The sequence below is a fragment of the Cetorhinus maximus genome, chromosome 3 (genome assembly GCF_964194155.1).
Source record: "Cetorhinus maximus chromosome 3, sCetMax3.hap1.1, whole genome shotgun sequence".
In the NCBI taxonomy this organism is placed as follows: Eukaryota; Metazoa; Chordata; class Chondrichthyes; order Lamniformes; family Cetorhinidae; genus Cetorhinus; species Cetorhinus maximus.
Genome location: NC_135881.1, coordinates 123,472,481 through 123,486,188, shown reverse-complemented (window position 1 = coordinate 123,486,188; position 13,708 = coordinate 123,472,481). Strand labels below are relative to the sequence as shown.

Sequence of the window (13,708 nt, the reverse complement as noted above, 5' to 3'; positions counted from 1 at the left end):
ATTTTATTATAGCCAGGGTGCATTCTGGGTAATGTAGTCACCCTTGGCCGAGTTGTCACCCCATGTGCAGGCACAGGCCCACTAAAGGACTGCAGCCATCAGGTTGGCCGAGCAGGCAGGAAAGGCCAGTAGGTGCAGCAGTTGTGGCAACAGCGAGACCAGGGGCAACAGGAGGGTTAGACAGGACTGAGTGGAAGTGCATCTTGCCACCTTCAGAGCCATCCCAAACTCCTCCTCAGCAAGAAAATTTCCAAACCTCTTGGACCCGGGGGTGAGTGAGTAAGTGCTGGTTGTGAAAAACTGTAGCAGGACATAGAGTATGTCGTTTTGAGCACCCCCAAATAGAAAGGATATCAAAGTCATAGAAAAAGGGCATTGTAGGTTCGCCAGGATATTATGAAGGATGAGGAGGCAGAGTTAGGAAGAGACACTTGAGAAGTTTGGGCTTTTTCACTAAAGCTGCAAATAGTGAGTCAGTGAGTGTGTGTGAGAGTGAGTGCGTGTTAGTGAGTGAGTGTGTTGAGTGAATGTGAGTGTGTGTGTGTGAGAGAGAGAGAGAAACCTGAGACTGGAAGTGAGCCTGAGCTCACATGCACGCACACACACACACACACACACATAGGGGCTGCTTAGTGTGGAGATACATACACACACACCCTCCTCCCCCCTCCCAAAAATCTATCCATACACCAGGCTGGGTGAGGAGGAAAACCCAAGCTGAAAGGAAACCAGCTTCCGACCCCCACTTTCATATGAATTCCACCGAGGCCAGCTTGGAGTGTGCGCCACCAGTGGCAAATGCAAGATTGGTGTTAGTTAAACCCAACTCCTTAGCTTGGCCCCAGTCCACTCCTCCTTCTCTGGTCACCAGGACTTGGGGCCTTGTTTGTCTCTCTCTAGCTCTGCTTCTTAAGTGAAAATGCAAAAAAAAAAGTTTTATTAGTTAGCTCTACTGCTTGGCACTTTATAATGTCATTTTTATGAATTATTCAGTCTTTTAAATGATCAGTTTATTGCTTTGACATTGTTATTAATGTTTTCTTCATAACAACATTTTTTTGAAATTCCTGTTTAATGTGCCAAACCAGTTCTCAGGCTGCTACCGCTGCTGGGTTTCTTGTTGAAGGGAATGAAAGGCTCACAAGAAGTCTGACTGCCTTTTGGAGGGTTGGCAAAGAGGTTATTTTTGCTCCATTAGAAATGGGAAGTTTTGGAAATGCTCAGCACATCTGGCAGCATTTGTGCAGAGAGAAACAGAGGTCAGTGACCCTTCGTCAGAACTAGTGCAGATTGTGGACCTGAAGTATTGACTGTTTCTCTCCCCAAAGATGCTGTCTGGCCTGCTGTGATTTCCTGCGTTTTCTGTTTCCATTTCAGATTTCCAGCATCTGGTGTACCTCTCCTATTATATGCCCCATGCTGGGCATTTGTAAGTGGTTAATTTCAATTTAAAATGAGAAAATATTTATCATTTAATGCAAAGTGCAATGTTTCTATTAACAAAGCCCATTTGTGTGGATAGAAGTAGTACATTATTAACCTTACATTATAAGGTTTTGCCATTTTTAAACTTGGAAGTGAAACCAGGAATCATGTGCCAATAGAATACACCACTGTTAGTTCAAGGTATTCCAATTTGTACATAGGATTGTTGTTTGCAGTGCTTACGGTTCAAGTATTTTGGATGTTGCTGTCCGGTTATTGTATAGGGCCAGGTTCAAAGAAGCTGAGCCGGTTGCATACTATGAACTGCAGAGTTGTGTGGAATTGTCTGAAAAAGCCATGGTTATAAAGTGTATCACACTGAAACCTGAGCTTTTGATGGGCTTTATAAATAGAGGCATAGGGCTGAATTTTGCCGTCGGCAAGCAGGGGGTGGGGGGAACCCCCGACGTCATCCCGCCCCATTCAAATTTTCAGGAAGGTGGGGGCACAGCCAAATCAGCTGTGCACCCGCTGACCTGTCAATGGTCAATTGAGGCCATTGACAGGATCATTGAAACAATTAAAGGACCTGCCTGTCCAACCTTAAGGTTGGCGGGCAAGCCAGGAGCCCCGGCGGGCAATAGGAAAAACATGAAACCTCATTCACCGGCGGGATGAGGTTTCATGTAGGAATTTAAACGGTTTAATAAAGTTTTAGTGTAAATTATGAACATGTCCCATCTCATGTGACATTGTCCTATGAGGGGGACATGTTAAGGATTTTTTTTTTCTATTTTTAATGTTTTTAAAAGTGTCAGCGATCTCCCTGAGGCAGCACTTAGCCTCAGGGAGATGTGCGCTCTTTCATGCACATGTGCAAAAGAGCGCACTCTCGCTTATGGGGATTCCCCCCCGCCCCTGCCCGCACAGGAAGTGCATAGCACTTCCCGCCGGACGTCACGCTAGGCGGGCCTTAATTGGTCCGCCCACGTAAAATGACGGCGGAGCCCGCTTCTCCGGCAAGGATCAGCTCCCCACCACCGGAGATTGGGTCGGGCCCGCCCACCCGGCAGGCAGAAAATTCTGCCCAAAAAGTACAAAAGCTAAGAAATTTAGCTAAACTTATATGAAACAGCTCGACCCCACTGTGATTATGGTTCCCCATCCTGGGCATCTGAAGGATATAAGGGGGAGGGTTAAAGGGAGGGTGGGGTGGGATAAGGGGCCCAGAAACAAGAGAAGCACCAGGGTCTTTTTCTCCCTTGCCCTAGTTATAGGTGCCTGTAATACTGGAGATTTTATTAATCTCCCTGCTCATTCAGCAAACTTGGGAGCTCATCCAGGTTCTCAAATAGGACATTTGACCTCAATGTAATTTTTGATAATATTACCTACCTACAATTGTGATGTTTGTTTCAAAGTAGCCATATCTGTAGAGGTTACAGACTAACCCAGAAGCATCTTTCTTCTCCAGCTGCAGTGGACAGTTTATGCCACAGATATTAGCAGTTGTTGTTGAAGCAACTGGGGTGGGGGGGAAATGAAAATAATGACATTAAATGTTACATATAAATGGAAAGCATGTTTTTAAAAACATTGTAGACTTTGGGGAAATTGTAACTCTTCTGCCTGTAGCAATAGGGCAATGGCAGAGTTTAAAATGGAGGTGATGGGACTTTATCGCTGTGTCCTCAGGCAGTGGACAGACTCACCTGAATCACGGAGAAACATCATTATTCCTTCCCAGTCGGGGCCTCATGTATATCATAGGACTCAATGCCATTTTAAATGCCTACTTGGCGAAGAGCCCAATGTGGTAACTTTGCTCAATAAAACCCAGCAAAAGAGGCAATGTTGAAATTATTTCATGGGCCTAGGTAGAGCAGAAATGCTCCTCTCTCTTTGCAAGAATAATGTGAGTCAGTGACGTCCTGGGATCCTTCCACCACTGCAATTGTACATGTTTTAATATCTCATCCAAAAGACAGTACCTCCAACAATGCAGCACTTCCTCAGTATTGCACTGGAGTATCAGCCTTGATTTTTATATGGAGGTCCAGAGTGAGACCTGAACCCACAAACACCTGACTCAGAGGCGAGAACGCTATCAACTGAGCCATGGCTGACATTTAAAATTTACCCCCTCATTTTACAAGTGAATGTCAAGCTGCATCTTTCCTAACTCAAGCACTTGCAGAGAAGATTGTACCAGGCCATAAATTGCTCTCCACGCACCATCCTAATTTGGAAATATACGTGCATTCCTTTCACGTTGCCTGGTCAAAATCCTGGAACTCCCTCCCTAACAGAACCTTAAGCATACCTACACCACAAGGACCACAGCGGTTCAAAAATACAGCATACACCACCTTTTCAAGGGCAGTTAGGGATGGCAATAAATGCTGGCCTAGCCAGCAATGCTCTCATGCCATGAATGAATGAAAAGAACTATTGCAATGAAGTACTGATGTAGTTGATCGGATTACATGTTGAGTACTATATGTTGCAAAGACTTGTTCTTGGAATACAGCTTATAAACTCCTCCTATATTCAAACTCTGATCTTTTCATAATTGGCCTCCAACACTGCTCTAATGAAACCAAATATAACCTTCAGAAACACACAGCTGGATTTTACAGGGTGCTGTGTTCGCCCCCATGCCCACCCCGCCACCCCCTCCCCCCCTCCTCCCAACTAAAATATCTGTCGGCTACCCACCAACAAAAAATCCAGCTGCCCTTCAGCCATTTTATGCTCTGCAGGGCAACAATTGGCTCAGGGCAAGATGCCACCCCCATCTGGGGAGGAAGATCTGCCTTAGAAAGCAGCCAGCCAATTGGATTGGCCGGCAGCTCTGTAGTCCCAGCAGGTTCATGTGCTGGCCACAGTTGGGACTACAGCCAGAACCCCGAAGAAGAGGAGATTATGGAAACTGGACTGAGGGTATTGGCTGGGCCTGGCTGCCAGTCCCCAGTGAGGGGGTGGTGAGGGAAGTGCGGACCAGGGGTTGAAAGGCCATAAGGGGGAGGGTTAAAGAGGGGTATGACTTTGTAGGGAGATACATCCAACAGGCACAGAGTCCCACAAGAGCAGATTTCCCCCCACCCCAAACCTTCTTGCCTGACACCAGCTCACTCAGTGAAACCTGCTGGGCTACTGACTTGGCCTCCCCCTGCCGCAGGTAAAATAGCAGTGGGGGCTGGGATGAACCACTTAAGTGGCCATTAATTGGTCACTCAAGGACCACAATAGGCCCAAGGGCAACCGGGCTGCCCGACACCTCCACCACCCACCATAAAACAGGAGATAGGTCAAGGTTGGGTGGGAAGGCAGCGGGCAGGCCACGCACTGCAAACATGCCACCGGAGTGCTATAATATCCAGCCCATGGGGCTGATTTAATAAAACTGCACTGCTGGTGGAACGCATTTGTGAATTAGGGCCCACAATTTTCTAATCACATATTTTAATGGACAAAAATCGTACAAGGTGCACGCATATGCATGTGATCCTGTGGAATGAGTTCTGTGTTAGGAGCATGATTTCATTAACTCAATCCATGTTTCTCCTGAGCACTCAGCAGTGCTCTGGTCTGAAGACTGACATTAACAACTTCAGATATTTGCTATGTCCCATTTTCAAAAAGCAGAGTGTGTTGGGAATTCATGATGGGTCTTCAACATCTGATAGGAGGGGGGGGGCAGATTGACCTTTCATCTGCATCCAGGCTTTTGGCCAGTCTTTTCTCTATTTGGACCCATAGTGTGCTTCCAGAATTTTCTCTTTTTATTTCAGGTTTCCAGAATTTGAAGTTCTCTATTCCCTCTGTTTTCCAGCCCATTTCATTTGCCTCCATTTTGAAGGATTTTGTGTACCTTTGCCAAGCCTGTTCACCAACTTATTTACCTACTCTAATTTTTTAAAATTCCTTTCCACTGTCTGATTGAAATTTTTATTACAATAACCATCATTTTTCATCTTTTCCAACATCCGTTTGTTAGTCCTTTGACCCAGAGTTGGTCTGTAGATCAAGTGCAACCGTGAGCTTTTTGGAGGTAAGGACAAATGGGTAAGAGTGGGTGGGTTTTTACAGAAAGGTAATTGAAGGGGTGGGAGAATGAAGAACACCTTACTTTTGTGTATGAGGCAAGTGTTGCATTGTGTATAGCAGTATCAATTTTGTGTACGTGGGCTTTTACTTTTTGTACATATGGAGTCTTGCTTTTTTTAATATGGGGACCTTTCTATTTTTAGAATTACATACAGCAAAGTAACAGGCCATTTAGTCAAGTTAGATCATGCCAGTGATTGAGCTCCATACAAGCCTCCTCTCACCTCACTTCATCCCACACTGTCAACATATCCTCCTGTTCCTTTTCCATTTTATGTTTATCTGACCTCCCCTTAAATGCATTTATGATATTCACCTCAACCTTGTGGTAAAGAGTTTTACATCCTACCCACTCGGTGGGTGAAGTAGTTCTCCTGAATTCGCTATTGGATTTATGAGTGATTAGTTTGGTCTTCCCCCCACAAGTGGTAACATCTCCTCTATGCCTACCCTATCAAATACTTTCACAACCTTAGGGACCTCTGTTAGGGGACCGCTCAGCCTTCACTTTTGTGTATGCACGGGAGGTCACATTATACAACCCTCATATGTGTCTGGCCAAGTCACAAAGATAGAATATTCGTAATGTAACTCATTTCCATAGGAACATAGGAAGAAGAATAGGTCTTTTGCCCCTCAGGACTATTCTGCCATTCAATGAGATCATAACTGATCTGCCACCTAATTCCATTTACCTGCCTTTGCCCCACATCTCTTAATAATGACAAACAAAAATCTAACAACTTCTGTTTTAAAATTTATAATTGATCTAGCATCAATTGCTATTTGCAGAAAAGAGTTCCAAATTTCTATCACTCTTTGTGTATAAATAAATATGTTTCCTAATTTCACTCTGAAAAAGTCTCGTTCCAATTTTTAGACAATGCACCTAGTCCTAGCCTCCCCAACTACCAGAAATATTTTTCTCTACATCCTCTGTCTGTTCCCCTGAATATCTTAAAAACTTTGATCAAAACACCCTTTAATCTTCTAACTTCCAGGAAATACAATCCTTGTTTGTTTAATCTGTCCTCATAGTTTAATCCTTGGAGTCCAAGCATCATTTTAGTAAACCTACACTGCTCCCCATCCAAGTCCAATATAATCTTAACCAATATAATCTCAGAAATTTGAACAATAGGTTAAGCAAGCCGTTTCATGCTGCTATTATGCAATAGTTATGCGACTGATATTTTCCACGAACAGGATGCTGCTGTCAGTCCAAAAAGAAGACCTGCCTACCACACAATTAAGCAATATAATTTATGAATTTCAGTGCCAGTGCGGTGGCAGGTATATAAGCCCAGTGTCCAATGATTGGCTGGTTGAATAGAGCAGCATGTTTTTTCGGTTGTTGTAACAGACAGAGTACAAACCATACTCCACCAGCCCACACTTGCAAAACCCAAAACAAAACGTCTGCTGTTAGATGTGATTCCACAATTAGGCAGCACTTGCTGAACAACCTTGAGTGTGCTAATAGCTATACTAACAACCAATTTGAGATAAGCACTCGAAATTGTAACATGGTTCATTTACGCTTGCTAGAAGCAACATGCATTTATACGCAGGGACTACCTCTCTGCAAACAAAAAGAAAACGTCCAAGCCTTGTGCCTTGTTTGAATTACCCAGGAGCTTGAGGAGCCCATTGATCCCCATTGCTTTTTGCATAGCAATGCCTCAGCCAATCAGAATTGTCTTGCCAACCCATCAGCACCCTTTCCTTTTGTAGCATAATTTGTTGCGATAGTTTGAAATTTGGCATTCTTGCATTTGTCCAGATGAGTGCAAGACAAAAAGCTTTGGCAACATGTCTCTCTTTTCAGCAATAATTTTAGCTGTACTCCAGAGGTGATCTAATAAGTCTTTGTATTGCTGAAGCATGACTTCTAAACCCTTGTATTCTAGTTCTCTAGAAGGTCAGCATTGCATTAGCCTTTTTAATTAATTTCTGTAACTGTTGTGACATTTTAATGATCTATGTACATTGTCATGAAGCTATTAATGTATATAATATTTTGGAAAGTATTTTTCTTTTAAAATAGAGGTTTAGTCTGCAGATATGTCTTAATTGGATTAAATCCAGCTAGTCTGGGTGCTTTGATATGTACTAGTTTTGATATGTAAGAGACTTAGCGGGCATTTGCATTTCTGAATAGAGCATTCAAGAAGTGGGGTGAAAACTTGCCACTTTTCTAGCAGCTACCGAGCAATATGTTTATATTACAAATAAAATTGGTACAATGAACGGGTTTCATTGTTAAAAGGTAAAGTTCAAAGAGACTGGTGAGACAATGAGAATTTGAATTCAATCAGTGGTGGTAGGTATAACTTCAGTAGTTTTTGGGTGTGCAGACAGAGGCAATGTCAAAAGGCAGCTGCAAGCCTCCAACACAGTGAAAAGAACCTAATTCTGAAATCGTAAGGTGAAAATGCTTTGCCTGGTGTTTGGTCAAGCCTATGTTACTGTTGCCTTAATGGAGATTAGTTTAGGAATTTGTTAAAAGTTATGATAGTAATAATTTGTAGCCACGTGTACATATATTTTAACCTGTGTAAATTAATAAAATGTTTCATTTAGTTTAATGTAAAACCTCGAGAACTAGTGGTCCTGAGTTTAGAGTCGCATCTCAAACGTAACACTTAAAAATTATTGGTTATGACAGTTGTTGAAAGTTTCTCTCTGGGATTTTTAAAATAGCTCTACTTTACCAACTGCATCAGTCATAACAACATGGACTCCGAAGTCTCTTTGCACCTCCACTGTTTCTAGCTTTTCACCATTTAGGAAGACTCTGTTCTATCCTTTTTAGGACCAAAGTGGATGATCACACATTTGCCTGCATTGAAATTAATTTACAACATTTGGTTAATTCACGTAACCTATCAATATCTCTTTGTAATTTTACACTTTCACCTACACTGCTTACAATATTGCCTATTTCTGTGTCATCGACAATTTGGATGTGTGACGTTCTAGCTCATCATCTAAGTCATTGATGAATACAGTTAACAGTTGAGGCCCCAACATAGATCCTTGTGGGGTACGACTCGTCACATCCTGCCAATTAGAGTGCCTGCCCATTATCTCTACTCTCTGTCTCCTTCTGCTCAGCCAATTTCCTAACCATTTCAAGACTTTGCCTTCAATTTCATGAGCTTCAACTTTAACTAACAGTGTCTTATGAGGGCCCTCATCACATGCCTTCTGGAAGCCATATAAATAGTGATGGATTCTCCTGTTGCTTTGATAGATGAGTGTTCAGCAAGGAGACCAATTGTTCACCTTCTTGGATGGTGTTATCTCATGCGACGTTAAGCCAAATCTTGATTTGCAGAACCAATTGCAACTTTTACATATGAAGTCACAGTTGGAGTGGTTGGTGAGGCACTGGCTTTGTGATGTGCTCACTTGACTCTGTTCTCCACAAATGTTGAAATTGTTTGAAGACAGAGACTTCTCCATGTGGATCTGACTGATTCCGCCCCCGCCCCCCCCCCACCCCCCACCCCCCCCACACATGGAGTGGGGTCCAATTTCCAGGCTCTGAGCTTAGCTTTCAGAATGTATCTGAGTTTGGAACATCCTATGGTGGGTTCCCACAATCAGCTGGCTGTAGAATAATGCCTTTGGTATGCGGGAATCCTCCACGTGAATCCCATGGATGACCTAGCGAAGCTGAATTCTGATGAGCATGCTCTCAATACCAGGTATGTGCCACCGTGCAAGACCTTCAGTGTTAGAGAGTTTGTCCTACCGCTTGATGTTGCAGATAGATCTTAAGCAGTGAAGGTAGAATGCATCTAGATGCTTTACGTATTGCCAGTAGGTTGTCCATGCCTCACAGTCATGGAGAAGTGATGTGACAACCACATCCTGGTAGACTTTGATCTTTGTTTTGAGACAAACTCCATGTCCTTGCCAAAGCCTGAGGGTGAACCTGCCAAGTGCTTGCTTCCTTTCATCAGGCAATGGGTGATTTCATCATCTGACCTGGTGTTGTGGGACTGGATAATCCAAAGATAGCTGAACTTTCAACCTGAGTTGAGGGACGTATTGTTAATTGTGACTAAGGAGTTTGTGGCCAGGAGCTGGTTGGTACAAAATCTCTGTCTTTTTCGGACTCCTTGTAAAGATGAAGGTTCTGAGGCCTGGACAAAGCAGTCAATAAGCAGCTGGATGTCCTCCAGAGTATGTGCTATGAGACCAAACAACAGTTCACTTAATAGTTGTTCTGTGATCATTGTGTGGACCTTGAACCTTTGCAGATTGAAGAGGTTGACGTCTGACCCAAACTGAATGTGTACTCCTATTTCAAGATCTTTGAGTGCATACAACAGCGTAGTCGAGAAGTAGATGTTAAACAGAATTGGAGCCATTATGCACCCTTGCTTGGTGCCAATGGTGACAGGAAAGGTGAGGCACTATTCTGCATCACACTGGCCATCCTGCTGTCATGAAATGAGTGAATGACCCTGGTCATCTTTTCAAGACAGCCATATTTGAACAGCACCTTTTACAAGCCTTCACGGTCTTCTGTGTCAAAGGCCTTGGTCAGGTCAATGAACACCGTGTAAAGGTCCTTGTTCTGTTCATGGGACTTCTTTTGAATTTGACACACCACAAAGATCATGTCAACTGTTCCTCGTCCAGCATGAAAGCCACACTGTGATTCTACACTGAGTCTGTAAGATGAGTGACAATCCTGTTGAAAATAACCCTTGCAAGAATTTTTCCCACTGCAGAAAGAAATGACAAACCACAATGATTGTCACAGGTGAACCTGCTTCCCTTCTGTTTGTATAGGTCAGTTATGGAGGCATCCCTGTAATCTTGGGGCATGATACCCTCATTCCAGATTAAGAAAAAGAGGCTAGTGAGTTTGCTAACCATATCAGCTCCTCTGGACTTGAATACTTTAAGGTGGATTGCCATGACTCCCAGAGACTTATCCACAGACATTCGCTTTATGATTTTAATGACACTGACTTGAGGTGGATGGAGGGCAAGCTTTTCCAGAACGCAATGCTGTAGAAGTGATCCAATGGCATTGTCGCACACTCTGGATTCCTGGATCAAGAGATTGTTAAAGTGCTTTGCTCAATGACAGAGAATCACATTAGGAGCTGATTGCTGTCTATTGAGAAGATGGGTGTCATTCCATTGATTTTGAGGCCATAGACAGATTGAAGACATTCATGGCAAGCCTTCAGATCGTGCTTATCAGCAGCTTCCTGACCCTCTACAACTTTGTTCTCCCACCATTGGTTCTTTGTCTCTTAGTTTACCTGCAGCATGTGTTTAGCTTTAAGGGATCTGGCTTTACTTGCTGGTGAGTTTCTGTAGGATCTGTGAGTGTTGTGCACATCATCTGGTAGCTTGGCTATTTCCTGGTCATTCTTGTCAAACCAGTCTTGGTGCTTCCATTTGACAAATGCAAGGACCTCAGATGCCATGCTATGACTGATATCCCTTACATTCTTCCAAGAATTTTCAATGTCTATATTATCTTCTGGGATACCAGCAAGTTCTATGGCTAATTATTGGTCCAGTTCCTGTCTCTTGGCCAAGTTTTTTAGGATAGTTACATCAAGTTTCCTATGTGGCTTGACTCTGTGTCATAGCACTTTAGGTGTTATCTTCAAGGACATGATGCTCCTGACAAACCAAAGGTCTGATCAGCATTCAGCACATCTGAGGCAGCATGTAGAGCGCATGTCCTGTGGTCTCTCTATCGTACAATAATGTAGTCCAACACGTGCCAATGTTTAGATCTGGGTGCATCTATGTTGTTTTCAGTTTCTCAGCTCGTTGGAAGATTGTATTTGTGATAGTAAGGCCAAACTCGCTGCACTTAGAGAAAAGAAGCTGGCTGTTAGAGTTTACTCTACCAATGCCATGGTGTCCCATTATGCCCCTCCGTGTATTACAGTTTGTACCAACACTTCCAACTAAATAATGCCATTGAAATTTCCCTATCCACTAATTTGGTCACTTTTTCAAAGCATTCAGTCAGGTTTTTCAGGCACGACTTAGCTTTTACAAATCCATGCAAGCTCTCTCTGATCAGCTAGAAATTTTCAAGGTGTTCAGTCACCCTATCCTTAATTATAGGATTTAGCGATTTTCTGACAAAAGATGTTAGGCAATTGGCCTATAATTCCCTGGTTTCCCTCTATCATCTTTCTTAAACAAAAAACGACATGCGCAATTTCCCAATTTAAGGGACCAGTTTGCGAGTCAAGAGGACTTTAGAAGCTTATAGTTAGGGCATCTCCATGGTTCTCATCCCTGGGATGGAAACCATCTGGTCCTGGGGATTTGACACCTTTCAGTATCATTAAAATCTTAATTTCTGTTATTTTGTTTACCTTAATTTTGATGAGGCCCTGGGCAGATGTTCCCGGGAGTGGAAAACGAGACAGCGGGGGCACTTGAGTGGGAGGCAAAATGTCAGTTTCCCAATGGCAGGATGAAAGTTGCTTATTAAGGTGGCGGCAGATTGAGGACGGATCATGCTTCCCAACAGCAAGCAACTGGAACCAATTTTTAATACATTCGCATGTCATGCGAGCTCATTAAAACACAGCTTTGCTATATTAAATTGTACCTTTGGAATTAGCTATGTAGCATACAAGAAACATGCTTTCAGATTTATGGCTGGTTAAAGGTGGAGTACAGCAGGAAAAGTAGTCTGGTGAATTTGGACTTGAGTAGGAACTGTTTTCTTATATGGGAGCTTCATTAAAGCAGGGGCGAGGAGGCATTGATGCATTGAGATAAGATGGTGGCTGTGAAAGGGGAAAGGGGCATGACTGACTGAGAGAGGGAGAGAATTGGCAGCCCTGCGAAGGCTCATGGAGGACAGAGGAAGGAAACTACTACACAGGGAAGGTCAATGTCTACAGAGAATAGGTCAAGCATGATTGTGGGGAGATCAAGCGTTATATAGGGAAGGTCAATGGTGAGGTCCTTGGTGTCGAAGGTAACAGAGGGCAAGTCAAGAATGATAGCGGAAGGGTTGAAGATGGCCAGTCAAGGGTAACGGAGGGTAGGGTGGTGGGGGAGAGCAGTTCCGTTGTGCCAGGGGTGCTGACTGATGGTGACAGAGGGGAGCTCCAGGGTGAATGTTAGTTGGTCAAAGGTAATTGGGGGTGGGGAGTGTCAAGGGTCACCGAAGGCAGGGCATGTGCGATGGAGTGATGAACCAGACAGGCCCATGACACATTAATTGCATCCAGATTTCGGCCAGAATGAGGCCCCTACAAGATCTTGATGCCTTTACGCAATGTCGCTGTATAAGTGCCAAAGTGCTAGCAGATCCAGGATTATAAACTCCTCACAAACAGCAAAACAGATTCTGCTGGATGACGAGGCATGGATGCCTGTATGGGTGCTGTTCGAATATGGTGTCTGGACCTTTGATCCTGTGAGGTAGTGGCATGGCTGGAAACTCCACATGATTGGCCAGGGCCCTCGCCTCTGCATATCTAATTGGCTGGCCGCCGGATGATTGCACATGGCCAGCCACTCCGCCACTGAGTGCAAGTGCCATGTACTTCTGGTCTTGTCAATGGGGCTCTCAATGTGAGAAGAAGATTCTGCCCTCTGACCCTGATTCAGTATTAGTTTGCTTATGATTTCTGGCATACTGACTTCTTCCTTTACTGTAAAAACTGACACAAAGTAATTATTCAGCATGTCTGCCATTTCCCTATTTTCATCGGCAACATTACCATTATCAATGTTCGAGAGGTCCACATTGTAGTAAAATTGTAAGAATTTTTTTGTTGATTTTGATTTCCCTTGCAGGTTTCCTTTCTTACTCCTGTTTCTTAGCTCTATTTGTTTTTTCACCCTTTCCTGTTCTTTGTATCCGATCCATTTGCCAGGATCTTTTGCTTTTTTTTGAATTTTGTGTAGGTTTCTTTTAGTTTTTTGTTGTCTCCTATCACTTTAGTTGCCCATGGTTGTCTTTTGGTAAGTAGAATTCTTGCCCATCGGGGATATAAACTGGTTCTATATCATATTAAATTGTTTTCTGAAGACCTCCTACTGGTCTTCTGCAGCTTTACCTATTAACACAAGAACATGAGACAGAAACAAAAGTAAGCCATACAGCCTATTGAGCCTGTTCTGCCATTCAATATGATCATGGCTGCTTTTGGAC

General features: G+C 43.4%; 1 protein-coding gene across 2 annotated transcripts in view; it reads right to left on the bottom strand.

The window, feature by feature from the left end:
- The window catches only part of gpnmb (glycoprotein (transmembrane) nmb), a 53,208-nt gene that overhangs the window by 16,744 nt on the left and 22,756 nt on the right, over window positions 1-13,708 (bottom strand). The window contains exon 7 of one of the 2 annotated variants that reach the window (XM_078538879.1): window positions 2,821-2,949. The exons of the other annotated variant lie outside the window; for it this stretch is intronic. Within the exon in view, the coding sequence (XP_078395005.1) occupies window positions 2,821-2,949 (129 nt within the window). The remainder of the gene's footprint in view (window positions 1-2,820; window positions 2,950-13,708) is intronic. 2 annotated transcript variants of the gene reach the window in all.